The sequence below is a fragment of the Salminus brasiliensis genome, chromosome 24 (genome assembly GCF_030463535.1).
Source record: "Salminus brasiliensis chromosome 24, fSalBra1.hap2, whole genome shotgun sequence".
In the NCBI taxonomy this organism is placed as follows: domain Eukaryota; kingdom Metazoa; phylum Chordata; class Actinopteri; order Characiformes; family Bryconidae; genus Salminus; species Salminus brasiliensis.
Genome location: NC_132901.1, coordinates 7,314,957 through 7,337,097, shown reverse-complemented (window position 1 = coordinate 7,337,097; position 22,141 = coordinate 7,314,957). Strand labels below are relative to the sequence as shown.

General features: G+C 38.9%; 2 protein-coding genes across 2 annotated transcripts; one reads left to right on the top strand and one right to left on the bottom strand.

The window, feature by feature from the left end:
* Positions 1–1,131: 1,131 nt before the first annotated feature.
* Positions 1,132–14,873, top strand: gtf2e2 (general transcription factor IIE, polypeptide 2, beta). The gene is made up of 8 exons (XM_072669931.1): positions 1,132–1,297; positions 2,450–2,613; positions 10,081–10,172; positions 11,553–11,660; positions 11,830–12,012; positions 12,509–12,602; positions 13,283–13,398; positions 14,470–14,873. The coding sequence occupies exons 2-8, from the start codon at positions 2,451–2,453 to the stop codon at positions 14,587–14,589; spliced, it is 876 nt and encodes a 291-aa protein (XP_072526032.1). The 5' UTR covers positions 1,132–1,297; position 2,450; the 3' UTR covers positions 14,590–14,873.
* Positions 5,228–8,997, bottom strand: smim18 (small integral membrane protein 18). Its single transcript, XM_072670627.1, has 2 exons — positions 8,806–8,997; positions 5,228–6,966 (listed from the first exon to the last, which is right to left on the bottom strand). The coding sequence occupies exon 2, from the start codon at positions 6,924–6,926 to the stop codon at positions 6,711–6,713; it is 216 nt and encodes a 71-aa protein (XP_072526728.1). The 5' UTR covers positions 6,927–6,966; positions 8,806–8,997; the 3' UTR covers positions 5,228–6,710.
* Positions 14,874–22,141: the final 7,268 nt, after the last annotated feature.

Sequence of the window (22,141 nt, the reverse complement as noted above, 5' to 3'; positions counted from 1 at the left end):
AAAACATACAAACCACAAAAACCAACTGACTTAAGTAATGCACCATGTTGTAGACAATATCACGCCGACATAAGACAAATCAATGCTATTACATTATCCCTGGTTCATTTCAGTAAGTAAATGTATTTTTACTACATGCTACATAAAATCTTACAATTAAAGTTGCATAAAAGTAAATTACTACTAACAGTATTATATAACAACACCAGCTACTCAAACTGTTCTCTACTACTGCCAAAGCCACACTAGAGAAAGCAGCATTATCCTGTTACATTCCACAAGACATATAGACATACAGTTACATACACTTAACCCTTTAGATTCTGCATATCACTGCATATCACTCTACTTTAAGAGTCATTACTGGTGACCTCTATAGCATACATCACTCTATACTGTATGAACAGGTTGGTTGTTCAACTCTTGAGAGACACATTGGCATTTTGTTTTCTAAAGCACTTACTGGTAAACACAACAATGCTCACTGGCAATTATACAAATGACCAGACTTGTTCCAGTGACTGGATCACCCCTCAGGTACCAAGAGTTTTTCCTGAACTGCGAAAATCTGCTTTAAGCTACAGTGCACCAGCAAGCCTATATTTAATACAAGAAGTAGAAGTAGTTCACTGGTGTCACTAAATCACTTTAAACGCTTAGTCTCAAACCACCTCCACACAGCTTCAAATGTTTTATTAGATTCTAGTTACATTCTATATGATTTCAGTCTGGGTTTGTTTGTCTTTTTATTTTAGTTTTCCTAATAAATTATATTTTCACCCTTTTATTGAATTATTTATGCCATATTGTTTTTCTTTTCAAGGTAGATTTTATGTATCACCTCAGCTACACTGTAAATAAGGTTCACCCTCAATGTACTTAAAATGGAAGTTAAAAATAAGACTTGTTTTAGTCTAACTGTGTTTTGGGAACCGTGAATGTGCTGCTAGAATCACTGTAACCATTTCTTTTTCAGATAAATCAAAGTAACTCAAAAATCTCGGGAGTAGACACTGATTCATGTGTCTTTTTAGCGCAGTCTGTTCACGTCCGTCACAAAATAGCCATCACGCACCCTTCTCTTTTCGAAGTGATCTACGTAGGGTTCATGTGTGCCGTTTGGAGCGGACCCCGCTCACCACCGTGTAGCGTTGTCTCAGTTCTAGTGAGATACGCCGACAGTAACTATCCTCTCTTAACTGAATCGGTTGAAAGAAGACTGTCGATGAGCTTCGAATGAGTCAATAAGAGATCGCAGATCTGTCTCTCGAAGAGAGATCGTGGTCGGAGTAGCAAGGTAGGCAGCGATGTGTTAAAAGAGTGTATGCTGCGTGCGTGTAACGTCGCTGTAAATGAGATGACTGACGTTAGCTACCGCTAGCTAGCTAGTTAGCTAGCTAAAGTTATTTAGCTACCTGGCTAGCTTTTGTTACACCCCATTCCTGCGTCTTTCGGGTTAGGCAACGATGGTGATGGAATCGACTTTACACTATAGTTCCACTATTCGTATAATTAGAGCAGTGTTACAGTAAAAAATAAATTAACTATGTTTATTCATGTCAATTATCTAGCTAGGCTAGCTAACTTACAACTGCTAGCTAATGCAAGCTAAATAGGGAACCAACTAGCTAGCTAGCCACCCTCATTTTTGTGAGTGTACTCACGTTGCAAGCTGAACAAAAGTAGCCACCCATCAACAATTAAATATGTGGGAATTCATAGTACTACTGCTCCAGTTTGCCAAAGTTTTTGCAGTTTATTTAATATGTAGCTGAAGTTTTTAACAAATGGCCCCTCCAGACCATAGAGAACCGCTTGGGTTCATTAAAAGAGACCTCACGTTCACACTAGCTTTTCTGTACTCGTGTGGAGTGTCCAATTTGTGAAATGTACAAAAGCACCGTGCAAAAGACCACCCTATATTTTCTCATTTTCGCATCTAAGTGTATCCTGTAGATGGTGGCGACACTCTGAACACATAGAAAAACTGGGAACCTCGGGGAAGAAAGTTAAAATTGTGATAATGGTTATTAATAACTGTGCCATAGTAATGGTCATAGTAACATGCTCACTTGTACGGTCAGTCTTGCTGAGATCAGAAGCACTTAAGCAGAACCGGCAGAGAGAGAATATCTGCAGTAGGAGTAACTGATGTTAGATCTTATGCTACATCGCTGACTGTCAGAAAAATTTAGAGATGCTTCTAGGCAATGTGGTAATATTTTATTGTCATTGTTTATTGTCACAAATATGCTTTTCTGAGCATATTTTGAATATCATCAGTACTTTGTTTGGGCCTTTACTAGTATTTACTAAAAATATATAATAGTAACTTGTAGTAGTAGTAATAATAATAATGATAATAATAATAATAGTTTTTAAAATGTCTTTTTTATGTACCTTTTTAATGTATGGTTTGATGTAAATATGTGTATTGGTGTGCTTGTAGGATGGACCCCGCTCTGCTAAGAGAGCGTGAACTCTTCAAAAAGAGGGCCCTGTCCACTCCGGCCGTTGAGAAACGACCAGCATCCTCGGAGGCCTCTGGCTCGTCCAAGAAGAAAAAGAGCAAGCCTGACAAAGAGTCGTCATCAGCGTCCAAAAACAACACAGGTTAGAATGGCTTTGTACAAGTATTACTCAAATGTAGCTCTCAGCCCTCCTTGCATACTGGTTAATTGTGGAAAAGGTCAATTGTACATCCTTGGAGCAACAACTGACGACAAACTTCCCTGCAGAGCAAATATGCTGAATTTGGCATCCAGGCACAGTTGAGCTTGGTCTAAGGCATTTTGGGAGGTTTTAGTGTAAAAGACCTTGCATCTGCTCAAATCTGTAGCGATTTGAATTATGTCAGCACCAGCATACACATTGTTTCATGTACCAACAAAAAATGTTATTTATTTATATATAAGACTATAGACTATTGTGTAAATTCCTTCTGTTCTGTTTGGATGCTCTTCATGGTGCCCTGTTCAAAAGCATGGTTCTAAATGTGTTGGTTTTAAATGGCCTCAATGTTATTTTGAACTATTTGTCCACTTTTATGTGGTGTTTTTTTATTTATTAATTTTTTGGTATGTTATCTGCATGTCTTCTACATGTCATGGTCATTCGTTTACATGAGCTACCAGGACTAGTTGGCTACATTAGCCTTATAGTTATCCAGCTAACTGTTTATAGGACAAAACCTCATATCTAGGAGCACAAAGTTGAATGAATAGTCTTGGGTGTGCTTTTAACTGTTTTCAGGTTCATTTAGTAGACTGGTCCATTCAGTTTTGCTAGTTTTCTCTTTGCTTGACCTTAGCATGTTGCCAAATTCGCAACTAAAGTGGGCTTAGTTCCCCGCCTGTCTTTAGAGTGTGATTTTACCACTTAGTGGGCTCCCACAAATTTCGGTGCCTGATTTTCAGTCATGTGTGTGAATTGCAGCAAGCCATTAGTTTTTCTTCTCTTTAGCTTTCGGCAGTCTGTAAAAGGAGAGCTCTGAGTTCCTGCTGAATTGTTTTGTACAGCCAGTTGCACAACAGATCTTTCCTATTTTGTTTTTTAGCGACGTTCACACTGAACACTAACGCTGCCACTCAGTCTGCCTTTTTGCCATTCGGGGGTGTGGTCGCTGTAACTGCCCCCTGTGACATCACGTGCATACCCTCTCGCTGTTAAGGGAATTTGTGCATCTTTGTGACATGATTTTTGATGGGCTCTCCCTGTCACTTGATGCCACCAGGGCTGAAAGGGTGTTGGCTAGTATGTGCTTCCTCCAACTCAAAGGAAGTTAACCAACTGCATCTTTGCAGACTGTAGATAATGCAACATTATTGAGCTAACAGATGCCTGAACTGGCTACCATCAAGCTGAGCGATGGACAGAGGAAAGCCACCCTGCCTACCCAGAAAGATTAAGTTGTGTTCTCTGGGACTCCTGGCCACAGATGGCTGTGAGTTGTTTGGGACTCCAAGTCCAAGTTGTGAAAACTTGAGTTCTCGCTGCACTGTCGCATCAAAACGCTGTGGCCATCAAGCACTACAGTTAGAGATGCCAGAGACAATCTATTCTTTCATTACAAAATATCAAGCCATCCAGTGTTTCCAAGAATCAGACCTTTGGGCTTTATTGCTAAGAAGATTAGGGGGGTGCAGGGAAAAGGTAATGGGGGCAATAGTGAATCTTAGTCACAGAGTACTATAGATTTAGTGTTAATAAACTGTAATTCAAATTTGACTAAAATGTTAGCTCATATAAAAAGTATTTATCTAGCTTGAGTTTCTATAAAAAATCACTTAGGTTGTCACCTGCTCTCCCCTACTGTAAATTAAAAAGCTTAGCAGAGTGTGTAGGCATGGAGTGTGCAATAGACATGTTGTGGTTAATGTGTTAATAGCATTTACAATAACTGATGACACCAAGCAGAGTGTTTAATAAAGTGAGAGGAAAGGTTGAAAGGTTAAAACTAATTCTACAGATACATAATTTTTCATGACTGTGAGCAGTGCCTTCAGTCTGATGCTAATGTTTATAACTGGTTTGATCATTGTCATTAGTTAGTAATGTAGTTATTGCTGGATTTCAAGCAGTACTTTCCAAATCTGTGTGATTTCAAGGCACAGTATTATGAAGTCAGACAGCACCCTTCACTGATTAAATTGCAGCCACATCAGACATTCTGTACAACCAAAAAACATATATTGCACCTAAACCTCAACACCTAAATATAATATTAGATGTTTGATACCCAAACACATTTAATGGTATTGAGCTCTGGAATGTCTGGAAGTCAATTTTTCTGAGAACAGCAGCAGCTTTATTAGATGTTTTTGTCTGCTTGGCTTTTCTTTGAGTTATCAGCTCCATCCTTTCAGACCCACAGTGTAGAGTTTGTGTCTTCCCAGTAGAAGGAGCTTGATTCTTGAACCTCTTTCTCTAGAAGATAAAAGCTTTAAATTATGTTTATCTAAAGAGCAAATTTGGTGTTGCATAGTTGGTGCCATTTTGTCCATATGATATTATATTTGTTGGTTTCTGTGAATTTTTTTTCTAAACCCTGAGAAATTATGAACTTATAATTAATGATTTATTTTTTAATTTGCACAGTACTGTATACTCTAATTTCTAATGATGAGAGACAAGAGTTGGACATAGAAGCAATTTGGCCTCTGCCTTTAACCCTTCTGTGCAGAGAACACACACACAAACACGCTACTGAGCACACACACAGTAAAACTAGTGAGCACTGTGCGATTTTTAATGCACAGATTTGCAAGACATTGCTCGAGTGTCTAGAATATGGCCAGTATTTATAACCAAAATTAACATATTTAAAAGCAATCATTTGTACTTCTTTAGAACACCAAACATCATTTTAAAGAACTGTGAAATTGTCACTATGTCTGCTGTTTACTGTGATATTATAAAAAATTGTTGTCCTGGCATACGATCTAATCTCCTTGCTGAATATGAAGATTATTCGAAACTTCGGAAGTCCTGTAAAATGTAACTGTCAAATTCTGTGACCTCAGTGGGTAGTTTCTGAGATTTCTACTTGTGTGCAGTCACACATTCTGACAGACAGACATTAACATTAATGAATGTTTCTTCTAGAAGTGTAGAGGGGTGACCCAATGTGCCGCCAGAAAGTGCATTGTTTCTTTTAGAAGTATACAGGGGTCACAGTCATGTAATGTTATTTAAACAAACATAAAGTAAAATGATAAAACTTAAAAACTTTGAAAATGACTAACATAATCAAATTAAAATTTAATGTGAAAAAGATTTGTAATGTCAGTAACACTTGCACTGTTGTTTTTGGATGATTTTTGCTTGAATGCTCCAAGTTTAAGTAAAAAAAATTAAGGAGAACTAGCTAGCCCAATTCAAGACTTTTACAAACAAATTTTTAAATCTAAATCTAATTATTGTTATCGGCAGAATCCCAGAAAATATCAAGATATTATTTTTTTGTCAATATCGCGCACCCCTACTGGTAATGCCATTGGACAGCTCCACACACTTGAAGGAGAGCGCTAACTACACTCAAGGCCAGTTATCCTCTATCGAACTGCCTGCCACAGATGGCTGTGGCATCACTAGCAGTCAAACTTGATCTGATTTTAGGGTCAGTTTTTTTACTCAGTTGCTCAGGAGCCTCTGGGATTATCATTGTAAAAAATGTGTATATACACCTAATACGCCATTGCTGAATTGTTCTGTAGATATAAATTCATTTATGTAGCCTTAGGTATACATGGAGGTTGAAGAGGCTAATTTGTAGTATCGTTGGCAAAAGTGTAGTTGTGGTTGTAAAGTCTTTTAAACCGTGCATAGAGGATTATCTACAGTTGACCCTATTCTTGTGTTTAATTACGTATTAGGAGGTGGCGATGACTTGGTTTCAAGAGCAAAGCTACTATGTTACTAAAAGCTTTCAGGAGCATTGATAGTATTTCGAGAGAGGTGAAAAATGCTATTACAACACATACACATACATTACAAAGGTTTTTGTTTAGACTTGTACATTTATCATGTAACATAAGCTCTTTCAGTCCACTGCTTGATTCTCAGGTCTTTGCATCCCAAAAGTGTGTGTTTGTGTTTCAGAACACTGTCTAGTCTGTCCTGTAGCTCTCTGTGCCATTTTCGCCGCCTCTCCTGGGTTGTTAATGATGCCGTTGGCCTGGTTTCCTCTTTTGCCGTTTTGGGGGTCTCGTCTACACAACCTCTTCGTTCTGGCTGTGTCTGTCACGGGTGGTTTTGTTCTTGGCAAAGCAGCCACAGTCAAGTAGCTCGTAGAGAAAAGCCAGCGTAGCAAGGGACAGGACGGTGAGGACGAAGAGCAGGAGGATGATAAAGCAGGCGATGTTCCAGCCATCATGGAACGGATAAACCTGCTGCACTAGTGCAGCTCCGCTGCTTGATACACTCATACTGATCTGCAGAGAAGGAGCGATGGATGGAGGGATAGAGCTGGATTGACAGCATTGGGAAGATGAGGGGGGAGAGATGGAGGAATGGATCGAGAAAAGGGGTTGATTTAAGGGGTTGTTGAGAGGATGGATGAATAGAGAAATGAAAGAGGATGGGTGAAAAGGGAATAGAAGGAGAGATTGAAAGAGAGAGGGATTATGAGTGGATGGAGGAATGAGGATGTGGGAAAGTTGGTAGAGAATGGATGTATGGAGGTTAAGGGGAAAGAGACACAGAGAGAGAACCGTGTGTTTCAGAAATAAATAATATGAAAGATGTGAGCACTGACCTGATTTGGTTGACTGGACTGACAGTGTGTGTGTTGAAGGCGGGTGGTGTCTGAAGCATATTTTTAAAAAATGTTTTGTGCTTGTAGGCTGTATATTAGGGGTGTTAGCAGCTGCTGTTCGAATAGCAGTGTAGGCTATAATGTAGTTAACTGTAATATGATCTAAGATTGTGTATGTGCTGGCACAGTGCATCTCCAGGTCATATACTCTACAGGAGGAAAGTCCCATTATTGGGGATGTAACGATACACTGTCCTCCTAAACTGAAACTATACATCAAGCATTTAGGCTGCAGTATGATTGTCAATTCAGTGCATTAATCCATATTGTCCTTTTTCTCTAATAGTCTTGTCTCCCATTGTCAGTACAAAAAGCACTGTCAGGGTTTATTATGAAAAAGACCTGAGGCAGTTACTAACGACATCAGAAGAAAACCTTTAGTGATCATTTGTCACAATACGTAATTCTCACAGAATATTGCCTAGCCCAGAAACAATATAAATTAAATATTGAACATTTTCATGCCCATATGCTTCATTTCCAGAAGTCTTCTGAGAGTGTGTTGCTTCCAAGACCCTGTTTGCCTCGTGCTCTCTAGCTCTACCTCTTCCTCTGTTTTTCCCAGCCATGTTTTTAATCATACGGACAGATGGCTCTCCGTTTTTCTACATCCCTAAGGACTCCGCCTCTCCACTAAGGCATCCCATAAGGTGCCCAAATGCTGTGTCTGTCTGTGTTTTGTTTCCTTTTTTTTCTTTATTCAAGCCTTGTGCCGGTGCCCACACTGGTAAAAGAAAAAAATATATAAACCGTTTTATTTTGTGACGTCTAAGAAAACATCAGCCTGTTCACTGTGGCCTTTGGCGTGCTCACCGGGGGTCTTAGGTTTTTTTTTTGTTGTTGTTTGTTTTTCTTTACTGATTCTGTAAAGCTGCTTTGTGACAACACCAGTTGTAAAAAGCAGCATACAAATAATTTAGATTTGATTTGATTTGTTCAACCAGCAGTGTAGCCCCACCCATGAAACACGATGGAGGGCAGCCAGTTTGAACTGAAATCATTTATGCATAAAATCTTAAAGGCACAGTAACAAGCAGTATATTTCAATGGAAATTGGTCATGTAAAAAATAACTACAACTGTATTTGGTAAATAAAACCATTCTCCCTTTACTTGGACCTCAGGAAATACACAAATCAATGTAGGATATGAGCCCTTTAATAAGTGATTATATTGTGCAGCTCTAGTTTAGTTCCTTGAAGGAAAAGATATGATTATCAGAAAAACCATGCCTGAACTAAGCCTATCTCTGTTCCCACCAGTTACAAGCATTAGTATTCACTAATAGAATGTTGGTGTTTGACGTCATACACTTTCTGTACATTTGTCTATTTATAACACACATGAGTTTTATTCTCTTAGAATTGCTACATCAGCTTCTGTCTCCTCATCTTGCCAGCATCTATCGACATGTGTGGGTGTGTGCGTGCGCAAGTGTGTTTGACTGAGCTAGCTAATGATGCGCTAAGAAATGTAATGGAGAAAACGTACCTGTGTGTCTGTAAAGGATGCTGATAATGCCAGCCCACTCTCTCTCTTTGTGGCTCGCCTTTCCCGCCCTCCTCTTTCTCTTTCTCTCTCTCTTTCGTTTTCTCTGTTTGCCTTTCTCCGTCTGTCTCTGTTTTGTCGCTCTCACTGTCTCTGCCCCTCCTTGCAGTATAAGCAGGCCATCTTCAGCTACTGCTGCACCATTGGCTAATTTCTCCCTCACTCAGTGCAACGACAAGCCTTATTTACTGTGGCTCTGCAGGAGGCCCACCCTCAGACTTGATGAATGATTTATGGAGGCTGCTTTGATTGGCTGTCCTCTGATACTGTGGGGGTAGAGGGCGTGGGGTGTTTGTCATTTTATTTAGGCCTGGGTGGGCATTTAATCCAAAAATTGGCAAAAAAAAAAGGCTATCAAGAGCAGAAGAATAACAGAGGACTGATTTTAAAAACAGTTTCTAAGTGAATTTAAATCATGTCTGTAAAATCCTAGGTGGATTATAAATAATTCATGAAGCTAACAGTCTTCAGTAAAATTCCCACTGCTCTGGGATTTCCAGATTTGATCCCATTATCAATAATATGAATAATAAAGCAGTTTTTAACAAAAGAATTATGATAATTAATTTATTTTTATAATCGTTAAAGGTAAGTTTTTTTTGGCCTGCAGTTAAGGGGGGGGGGGGTTAACACACAGATGAATATATTCCAGACACAGCTAAGTAAAATCACTAGGTTTAATTAGGAGTGTCTGATTAATAGCAGTTAATTGTAGCCATTTATCTTAAAATATAATACAAATACATGCAAACATACACATATGAAAAGTTTTAGTAGCCTATTTACTGCTCATGTTAGGGCAAGCGTGTTCCAGAGTAGTGAATAGTAATGTAATATGCTTACACACAAATTCATGCAAAAGCATACACTTTTACAGTCCTTTTTAGCTGAGTTGCCTATATTCTAGCTTTTCATTGGAAGTCAGTTGTGTCTGTTACTATTTTAACCATTCACTAATTTTACATTATTGATTCAGTTTACCTTAGTGTTTTCTTTTCTCTAAACTCGCTCTAACCTCATCTTCCTAAAACCATGAACCTAACTAACCCTTGATTTATTGAATGTTTGTAGATAAGCTATAGAGGACTATAAAAGTGTGATCAGCATTTGTAATAATAATGCTAAATGAAATGGAAAAAAAATGAAATACATTTTTTATGCATTTGTTGCTTTTAAATAGTCTTTTATTTATTTTGTTATTCATTTCTTTTTTCTTAGAGTCCAGTAATGGATCATTCAATCTCAAAGCTCTCTCAGGGAGCTCGGGCTACAAGTTTGGAGTTCTGGCACGAATAGTCAACTACATGAAGGTAAGCATTTAGACAAACTCCCCAGCAGTGACTCACCACGTCATATGTCACCAGCACCAGAGCACAAACTGTACAGACATAAAAAGCTAGTGCTGAAACAAGGATTTGTTTATATACATGAGCTCAACCTGCAAATATACTGTATATTTATATATAATGATGTTGGTTAGGACAGCTGTCTAATTTATCGAATATTCATAAATGATCCTTTACCAGAAAATAGAACAAAATGATTCCCAGCACCATCTAGTGGACAAAAAAAACAACAGATTGGAGTATCCTATTGGCCTAACTGCAATTGTCACATTAATAATTTGAGAAATAATTCTAAAAGATACTTGGGCTTTTATGAATGTCAATGCTCCTTTCACCCAAAATATCACCATACTGTCTTGTAAACATTTCCTAATTAATAATGTAATATTCTGCCCTTGAGAATCCAGCAGATCTCCTCTAAACTAGCAGTAAAACGTAATATTAATATTAATGTTAAATTTAATTTAACAATCATGGTTATTACTGTTCTAACATTTTTCTGTAAATTGTTATGGGTCTTGATATGAAAGTATGAAAATATCCTGTAATCAGAAAATCAACATGTTGTCTTTTGGTACTTGTACTTACTTTTAGGCCAAAACCAGAACCAGAATGATTCAATTACATTTGTAGTTTTATTGTTTCATTTCTTAGAAGAGCCACATTATCTAAAGTAGAATAATATACAAAATAATGAATAATATCTATTGTTGAAGCATTGATGTAGGCCTTGTAGTCTACACTATAAGTCATGGTCATTAGCTCTCTCTGTTTCCCTGTTTATTGTCCTGCTTGCTCTGTTATTTGCATTGTCCTCTCTGTGTATTAGTAGGAGAGTTTTAAATATGTATAGTCATCATGGAACTTGGCAACTAAGCACTGCTGATTCATTGCAAAAGTAACTTGAAGCTAGCAGATGATAAAGTCCTTATAGGAAAGTCTGTCTGCTCATTGGCCATCTGTGTACCAGGCATTGCATCCAGACAGTTCTTTCCAATCAAGACCAGCTCTTTCAAAGAGGAGAGAGCCCTAAACCTGAAACTAAAAGCACACAAAGCATAAAACATACTTAAATTGACTGGTAAAAGGAGGTAGATAACCTGTAAGTAGTTGGTTTGCAGTGTTTGACTCACAGTTGTTCTGGACAACTCTTTTTATTGAAAGGTGGAATTTTCCCCGTATACAGGAGCCATGTTCTCATGTTTACATTTCATCAAATGAATTGTCCTTTTTTCTAATGTCACTGTCTTTTGACTTTCATTTGTCTCTCTCTCTCTCTCTCTCTCTCTCTCTCTCACTCTCTCTCACTCTCTCTCACTCTCTCTCTCACTCTCTCTCACACAGACGAGACATCAGAGAGGAGATACTCATCCTCTAACCCTGGATGAGATTCTAGATGAAACCAAACTGCTGGACATTGGCATGAAGCAGAAACAGTGGCTTATGAGCGAGGTCTGTGTGCATTTGTATAAAGTTGTCCATTTCACTTCAGTTTTCACATACATTTTTATCAGTAGTCGTAACTATTGACACCCTGGTGAACAGATTGACTGACTGACTTTTTTTTTTTTTTTTTTTTTTTTTTTTTTTTTTTTAAACTTCTGTGTCTCCCTCTTCCCAGGCATTGGCAAGTAATCCTAAGATAGACGTGCGAGACGGAAAATATGCCTTTAAACCCAAATACCATCTGAAGGATAAGAAAGCTCTGCTCAGACTTCTGGATAAGCATGACCAGCTGGGTTTAGGAGGTGTGCTGCTGGATGATGTGGAGGAGGGCCTGCCCAATGCAGCCAAAGCTATTAAAGTAGGATTCCTTTTAAATCAGCCTAAATGTATTATTGAAAGTACAAATATGCTATGGGCAAAATGCAAGAATTGTGATTGTGATTATGATTGGAAAGTATACAGCATTAAGCTGAATACATGTCTCATGGGTTTTCATACAGTGGTAATAAACCCAGAACCAGTGAACTACACTAGACAAATTGGATTTAACATAAGTGTTCAGGAAGATGAGCAAAAAAGAGTCAGCTTGTAAAAACTTTGTTTATTAACTGATTTAAAAAGCACAAAATAATAAAGCAACAGTAAAATATTCACTGTGTTTTCTGAAAAGATGGAGCTCTAACCAGTAGCTTTGGAATGAGTTGGGTCTTTGAGATTGTGGTTCAGAATTAATCATTCTACATCAGAACCTTACCTCACTAATCCTCTTGTGCCTGGAAGCAATAAACTCCTTACAGCAGTCATCCACTTGGTCATTTTGTTTTAATGATTTTTGTTTGTTGTTCTGTACACAGGCTTTAGGTGATCAGATCATATTTGTGACCAGACCAGACAAGAAGAAAATTCTCTTCTACAATGACAAGCACTGCCAGTTTGAAGTAGATGAAGGTCAGCAGTAATATATGTGATAATGAGTGAATGAATGAATACACGAATACACTAGAGAGACTGATCAGTGTTTCTGGGGCCGAACCACAAGTGAACCACATGTCATCCAAGCACTATCTGAGAGAACTGTACTGTACTCCAACTGCATTGTGTAACTCAGTGTTGTTAGTGGTGTTTTGCTAGTTCTGTTGATACTCAGTACTGTACTGTACTATGCTGGTGTACTCTTGAGAGGTAGCCGGTTAGTGGTGTTTAGTCTTTACTATGCTTCCCCCACAAGGCATGTTAGTTTTACACATTCTACGAATATGATAATTTAAAAAACATTTTTACATTTTTACACTGGCTTTAATGGGTGTCTTCAGCCGTGTGTGAGGTCTGTTATGCCATCTAGCTTTCGAATTTGGAATGATACGGATCATATGATCTGACATGCTCTCAGGATTGGCTACATTTTTTAAACTAGTTGGCTGATATGAATGCAGAAAATTGATCACTCCAACTCTAATCTACACTCAGTAAGCACTTTATTAAGCTCTTTAATACTTGGTACTAGAACATAGAGATCACACCAATATCTTCAGATGCTTCAGGTTCCGTCATTATGCATATGACACAATTTAGGTCAGATGACCTAGCTTTTAAGGATAAAGGGTCATTACAAGATGTCTGTTCTCCAGAGTTCCAGAAGCTGTGGAGAAGTGTTCCTGTGGATTCTATAGATGAAGAAAAAATTGAAGAATACCTGAAGAGACAGGGCATCTCATCCATGCAGGAGACCGGACCAAAGAAAATGGTAATTTTTCTGCACACATAAACTACTTACATTCTTTACAAATCCGTGCACACCTTTACATGCATAAATGTACCAAACCAAATAAATTACTGCTCTTTTGTGGCAATATAATTCTAACAACTGCCTGAACAAACACACAGATTATTCAAACTGACAATGTTCGTTGTTTAAGTAAGGGTAACTAAACTACCATTTTGTTACCCTTACTTAAAATGACTAAGTAATAGTAAATGTTAAACAGGTTTAAATGATGCCACAGTTCAAAAAACTGTAGCAATATTTTTTAGGTACTGTTTTTGATGAATGCTTTGAGAAACAGCCTGTCATTTATGCATGGGTAACTTGACCTTTAAGAGAACATTATCATAGTGCAGAGAAATGTTTTTGATTGTATTTAAAGCCCTAATTTTAACTGAATAGGACTAGCATTTTTTTTGTATTCATAGTATGTTATTGGGGGGGAGGAATATGCCAAAAATGTTTTTTTCATAGCTCTTCAGATTCACAGGTCATGTTTACAAGCCACATTTAAATTGATTAATACATGGCACATTAGCTAGCAGTATATACATTTTTGCCATGCTTTATTGTTTCTCTGGGGGGAAAAAATGCAGGGCATCCAACAGTAAAGCAAGCCTCATGGATCTGCAAGTATAGTCAATGACAACACTGAAGAATACACAAGGCTTAATACACGGATACATATATATAGACCAAACCTGTACCTGCAGTTTGAGACCTGACTTGAATGGTTACTGCTCAGTTTAAAACCCGATCCCACCGCTCTAAATGCAGCTTTAGACTATAACTTGTAAGAAGAGAGATGCATGTACACAATAGTCTAAGACAGGCAGCGAAATGGAGAGGTGCACTTGGACGGAGACAGAAAAAAGAAAGCTACTATGTTAAAACGTAGCAGACATGTAGGTGGCACCCTCTCGCGGGCAGTTTTTATAAGCAGGTCTGATTTTCAGTAGATGATAATGTTGGACATGATTAATAAATACCTACTTGTTTTCTGCCTTCCGTTGGTGTTCTTTTCTGAGAATGTTTTGTAACTGATTGTTACAGATACCTGTGCAGAAGAGGAAGAAGCCGGGAGGACAGAAGAAGAGACGGTTCAAGACCCACAACGACCATCTGAATGGAGTTTTGGAGGACTACTCAGATGGTGTCCCTGCCAAGAAGTGATGCAGACATACTAGAACAGCTCACTACTTCAGATAAAGACTCTGAAAGCAAAGACTGATGTGTGTGTTTTCTCCTGTGCACTGTGTATCTGATCAGAGCGATCTACTTGCCAAAACCAGTCAGACACACACAAAAGGACTAACAGAGACACAAAACAAATGTGAACTGACTGTAAATAGTTTCTTTATTTTATTTGCTTCTATTTTTTGTGCCAGTGCTTTGAGGAATATGTTTGATCCTCTCTTTTTGTTTGTTTTAGAATAAAACTTTAAATTGAGAAAGTGCATCATGTTTTGATGTTTTTGTGCTGCTTATTTAATAATTTTGTCAGTTCTATGGACTGGTTTTAGGCAATGGAATTATACACCCAGAATTAACAGTGAGGATCAGTCATTACAATTGATGTTTTATTGAATAAGGTGTTTTTTGTAACAAGGTAGGACAGGGAAAAAAGATCAATTTTTCTATGTTTGAGAAAACCCTTGGAATCAAGACTGTTTCTTTCCCAGAGGCTGCGGACACTTTAACTTCAATTATTTATAACAATGACAGAACTGTGAATGTTGCTAGTTGTCACCATGGTAGCACTGAAGTTAGGAAATATGAGGGAATAGAAGCCTTTGAAATGAGTGTTCTGCCTTAAACATCTTGGAGTTTGATCACCTGAGTCACCTTCTACACTCCAAATCAATCAACCTTTTTTCCACTTAAAAATACACTGAATGTAACCCTAATTTTTAATGTAGCAGAATATTAACAACTAAAAGGGTTTTAAAAATACTTTAAAATTAAGTTGAATAAGGTAAAACTAAAAGGAGAAACTGCAAACTCAGTATAATCAGCCATGGTACGTGTCAAAATAATTAAAGAAACAATATTAAATTAAAAAGAAGGCAATTTTTAAAATAAAACCAAAATAAGAGGTGGACCAGCTAAAATTAAGGGGATTATTAAAAGTAATAATAAGCAACAAAAAATTATGGTAGTAAAATTACAAAGAAAGATCAAGAGAACATTGTAACTTAAACAGTGACAGGCTTTCTAAAGGTGGCTAGAAACTAAAAGTTTAAAATGACAGTCACAGGAGTTATAGAGACCCCTGCTCATTGGTGCACTGCAGCTAAAAGCAGATTTTCTCATTTTCGTAAAACTCAGTAGGAACCTGACAAGTGATCCAGTCACTGAAGTGGGTTTGATAATTACTGTTTATAGAATATGTGGATGTTGAGGTAATATTAGGATCACTGCATTGCGTTATTGGTACAGACAATTCTTTGCTTGTTTGGTCAACTATGTTGTAGCTTTTAAGTCAAGCTAATAACTAAAGAGTCTAGATGTTTTACTAAACATGACAGTTTTGAGATGCCAACACTGCTGGTAGTTAGGTCACTGCCATTCATATTCGGCATAGTTCTCAGTCCCAGTACAGAGGCTTCCAATCATGCTATGCCTGGGCATTACACGCCTGTTCTAACTAATTGGGTAAATATTGAACCCTTCAGGGCAGATGGATTTATATATCCTGAAGGAAACTGCAGGGCCACAGCATTACCAACAGAACAGCACAAATCACTCACACACACATACGAGGAATGAGGATGAGGATGTGTATGTGTTGGAGAATGCAGTCACGTGAATTAAGTAGCTTTGAGATCCTGTGAAACTGTAATGATATGTATGTTTAATAGTTCAATGTATTATTATTATTATTCATCACAAGAAACAATTCTTCAGCGAACAATGTGGGAAAGGATGGTTGCCAAGCAACAAAATGGTAAAGGATTAATCTGTAAACAGCACAACTGGCAAAGACTGGGTGCATTAATCCAGAACTTGACTTGTGAGTATGTAAAGCATTTTATATGGCCATTTTAGATATATTCCTAATAAGATTCAGAACATTCAGAATAATAAAATACAATAAACAATTTGTATCTAAAGGAAGACACTTTAGGTGAATCTTATCTTACTTGTAGTTATCTTACTAAATACTGATATACACATGAACATATATCTTTGCACTGTGATTATTGATATTAAGTGTTTAGCCTTTGGATGACACTGCAGAAATTTTACAGAATAGATTATTAAATCAATGTTACATTGTGCACTTGTATGACCCTATTTTCAGGTCATTATTCTTTAGTAATACCATTCATAACATGGTTAGGAAATAAATTGTGTTAAAAGTTGATTTAAAAAAAAAGTTGTTAAATTGTACCTTTTTGCTCCATTTGTGGAAATGCTTTCATTAGAACAAAGAAATCCTCTAAATTACCCCCGAATACTCCTGAAGTACGCATGTAGCAGTAGCAGGAGGTGGGCAGCTGGTCTAACCCGCGTAGCAGGAAAGTCCAGTGGTCAGTCTGGTGGGTGGGCAACTGGTTTGATGCAGGTAGCAGGGGTCTTAAGATAAGATAAGATAAGATAATCCTTTATTAGTCCCGCAGTGGGGAAATTCACAGTGTAGCAGCAGAAAGGGATAGCAGGACACTCAGTTACAAAAAATTTGGATAAATAATTTACACTATATACACAATATAAATAAGAATTAAAAAAGCAATAAACAATATTATTTACAGTAAAAGACTCTTAATTGCACATGGGGATGGGATATTGCACATAGTATTCCCTGAACATGAACGTGTGTGTGTAGTTAAGTGTGTGTGTATGTGGTCCGTTGGGAGCAGTGTTGGTTGTGCAGTCTGACGGCAGCAGGAAGGAAGGACCTGCGATACCGCTCCTTCACACACTTGGGGTGAAGCAGTCTGTCGCTAAAGGAGCTGCCCAGTGCTGCCAGAGTCTCATGCATGGGGTGGGAGCTGTTCTCCAGCATGGATGCCAGCTTGGTTGTCATCCTCCTGTCTCCCACCACCTGCACTGGGTCTAAGAAGCACCCCAGGACAGAGCCGGCCCTCTTTATGAGTTTGTCCAGTCTCTTCTTATCTGCCATCGAGATGCTACTGCCCCAGCAGACCACTCCATAAAAGATGGCAGATGCCACCACTGTGTCGAAGAACGTCCTCAGAAGTGCTCCCTGCACTCCAAAGGACCTCAATCTCCTCAGCAGGTAGAGTCTGCTCTGGCCTTTCTTATAGAGAGCAGCAGTGTTGACTGACCAGTCCAGTTTGTTGTTCAGATGAACACCCAGGTATTTATAAGAGTCCACACTCTCGATGTTCATACCCCGGATGTTCACTGATGGAGGGGGGTGTCTGCACCTGCGGAAATCCACTACCAGTTCTTTGGTTTTTCCAGCGTTTATCTGCAGATGGTTCTGCAGACACCAGTCCACAAAGTCCTGAATAAGTTCTCTGTACTCGCTGTCCTCCTCATTGGATATGAGGCCGACGATCGCTGAGTCATCAGAGAACTTCTGGAGGTGACAGGTTGGTGAGCTGTACATGAAGTCAGCAGTGTACAGGGTGAAGAGGAACGGTGCCAAGACCGTTCCTTGAGGGGCTCCTGTGCTGCTGACCACCAAGTCAGAGACACAGTCCCGTGCCCTCACATACTGTGGTCGGTTGGTGAGGTAGTCCAGTATCCAGTTTGACAGGTGACTGTCCACTCCACAATGTCCCAACTTGTCCTTTAGGAGGCCTGGCTGTATGGTGTTAAAAGCACTGGAGAAATCGAAGAAGGTGATCCTCACAGTGCTGCCGGGCTTCTCCAGGTGAGAAAGAGCTCCATGTAGAAGATAGATGACAGCATCATCCACCCCGACACCAGGCTGGTAGGCGAACTGAAGAGGGTCCATGGATGGGCTCACCAGAGGGCGGATGTGGTTGAGGACCAGCCTCTCCAGTGACTTCATTAGATGGGAAGTCAGTGCCACCGGCCTGTAGCTGTTTAGGTCCTTTGGGTGCTGTGTTTTGGGCACAGGTACCACACAAGATGTTTTCCACAGCTGTGGTACTCTTCCCAGTTTCAGGCTCATGTTGAACAAATGCTCAACTACCCTGCACAGCTGATCAGCGCAGGACTTGAGGAGCCTGGCGCTGATTCCATCAGGACCTGTAGCTTTCTTAGGCTTGATCTTCCTCAGCTCATTTCTCACCTGGGTTGTTGTGAAGGACAGGTTGGAGCAGGGGGGCTGGGTGCTTCCTTTGGAGTCAGGTTGGACAAGTGGGCAGTCATGTACTCGGTAAAAAGATAGTTCTGGTTCTAATTGGATTCATGGAGTACAGAGAATGTGTTTCTAATGGCTCCGGCAGATCAAGCTAAAACAGCCAACTAAAAGAAGCGAGCCAGAAGGAGGATAAGCCTTCATCTAAAAAATAATCAAGCCTTTGCCATTGTAGTAGTTAAGTGTCTTTGGCAGCAAAGGAGTACAGTAGTGTTATTATTTAAGAATGTAAAAGTTGCAGTTGACTGTTTTTCATGCAACTTCATGCAAATGCGCTAGTGATAGCATGCTTGTAGCATGTATGTAATATTAATATTATTATTATATTAATGGCTTTAGAATTCTGATTTACAGAATTAACCAACTGAGGTCAGACATTACATAAAAATGTATGATGAGCTTTGATTTGTATTTTTATTTTTGCATTTAAAAGAACATGCAACCCATACACCAGGATAGGATCCAAATTGTTATTATAGCCTGTAGAATCTCACCTTATCCCATACAGTAAAGTGCACAGTGATGGGTATTGCAACAAGGGGAACAATCTGTTCAAAAAAACATACTGGGCTAGAGAACCAGATGTCTATATATTGATCTGATTTAAGCTTCCATTGCACCTGACCCAGATACTTAGCATTCTGCTTCTGCTTGGTTGGAACAGGAAGGAATTCATAACTAGACTCCGCAGTGCATACCTCCTCAGAAGTGAGATTGCAAACCACATGAGAAATAGGCCAAAAGAAATGATGAAATCAACACTCATTTCATTTTCAACAGCATTGCCCTCTGCTGGCCATAGGTTTGACAATGCAGTGTAGTTTTTATGGTTCACCATCTGGAAGCAGCACTGCTGCATGACTAACAGGATCACAGGAATTCAGTCCTAATGCTTTGATTAAATAACTATGCAAGCACATCTTTTGCTCATATAATTAAATGACCCGTAATTGACCCATTGTTCTCAGGAGCTTAATGTAAATGAAATATTATCAAAGCAAATTATTCAATCCCAACTATAAAAACAATTGTGTGAGGCCATACAGTCTAGCAGTGGCAGTCCTAGCTTGTACGAAACATTCTGACCCAGTCTGTGTTGCAGTTTGCATTTTTGCAGTGCCAATCTCTTAGATGACCAAACTTCAAAATGCAGGTCAGAAATTCTGCCACGATTTCTGATTACTCATATTCATAGTGTTCAGGCTTAAGAAAGAAAGATATTTGGCATCGCTTCCTCACAGTCTATTAATGGAATAAATAAGTCTTTCAATAATAGCTGTGAAGAAGTTATGTGAACTCTCAGTATCACTTACAAATATAACACACATAGGTGGCTCCAAAACCCTTGAAAGTGCTTACCACTAATCCACTGTTCTACTATCGACCAATCTACTGTACATTGTAAAACTGTCCCTAATGTTTCAACTGTTGTAACTATGTTATAACGGCGGGTAAATACCACAACTTGCCCCTGTCTCATTCTGAGTATTGTCATGCCAGCAGCCTCTCAATTCCCATGTCTGCCACACACACATGGTGTGTTTTCATCTCTATATAAAAAACTAGAACAAACAACCCTGGAACAGGCATTATTGTCTCACTCTCAACAGGATTACCCACTGAATACTAACTACTTAAGGATTTTCTACAGAGATTTATCTTCCTAAGGCTTTCACACCAAACTTCTGTCCTCACGCTGCTTGACCTAAGCTCCTGTCTTTGAAACACCAAATCACCAGACACTTCATTATGCACAGCCTGGGCTGGTATTAAGAATCCCCAGAGCAATTACAACAGGGGACATATAGTCCATATAGAGTCCAAACATTTGAAATCCCTGTTCAAAAGTTTGAAAACCATGTTTTAAAAGCTATATAGTTAATGATGGTGATGTGTTAAAAGCAGGAAAAGTGGACATGCATTAGGATTTGAGACACTTTGACAAGATGATTTTAATGACTAAGCGACTGGGTCAGAACATCTCCAAAAAACATCACACATGTCTTGTTGGGTTTTCCTGGTATGCAGTGGTCAGCACCTACCTTAAGTGGTCCAAAAAAGGACAAACTTTTGAACGACAGGGTCATGGACATCTATGTATGGCTCATTGATGTGAGCATCTGTATCAAAATGTATGGGATTGTAAGGGATTTGCTGCTACTGTTTTGGTGCCACATACCACAGCATGGCTTCATGAGTCTCTTGAAGTTGATGCCTCGAATGGTCAGATCTGTTGTGGTGGCACAAGTCGTACTCTATTAGGCATGTGGCATTAATGTGATGGCTGACTGTTGTATATTGTAGCTAGCTATGCTTGTATTTGTATTCTAGTTATAAAGGTGAAAACATGAGCTATGGGTAATACAAAAAAATACTTATTTTCCTGTTTTTCCCCAATGTTATTTATTATGTTTACAGGCCCCCTGGTGAACATGACCTTTGAAACAACACCTAAAGTCCAATATATTACTGCAGCAGTCTTGGTATTAAGACTGTACTCTTGGTATTAAGTACTCTGGATCTGGATCAACTGCTGAGAGGTACCAAATTCAGTTTTATCAGTGCAACTCTAAAGTAATGATTGCTGTGAGGTATGATTGTGAAGGCTTAATTTCCTAGAAACTCTAGAAACTTCAACGTCCAGCATCTTGTGTCTGTTTCTGCACTGATATGTCAAAGAGTATCCAAACATCCCTTCTATTAAGTGAAATTGGTTCATTTGACACAGATATTCAACTGCACACATAGCTTGTTTATTCTGCATAAAAATGATCAATAGAATGGTTTGCTCTCATGAGCATTATGGTCATGGCAAGGTCATTAATACTTTTGGCATACTTTTGGCATTCCGATCCAGACCCATTTATTTAACAGCAATTCCTGTCCTCACAAATGCTGCATCCTAGCCTTACATCACCAAGCGCAATGCATCGGATGCAGTGGTGTAAAGCACTTTGCGAGAACAGTTTGGGGATGGCCCCTTCCTGTTCCAACATCACTGCACAACAGAGCACAAAGCAAGGTCCATAAAGACATGGATGAGCAAGTCTGGCGTAAAAGAACTTGACTGGTCTGCAGTCCTGTTCTCTACCCGAAAGAACACCTTTGGGATGAATTAGAGCGGAGACTGCGTGCCAGGCCTTCTCATCCAACATCAGTGTCTGACCTCACAAATGTGCTTCTGGAAGAATGGTCAAAAATTCCCATAAACACACTCCTAAACCTTGTGGAACGCCTTCCCAGAAGAGTTGAAACTGTTATAGCTGCAAAGGGTGACCCGACATCACATGAAACCCTATGGATTAAGAATGGGATGTTACTCAAGTTCATATACCTGAAAGGGTTCATTCACAATTTAACCACACATTACACCTTTCCAAAAAGGACTTTTGCCTTTCGGAAAACAAAAGAGCCCTACTTCTTATT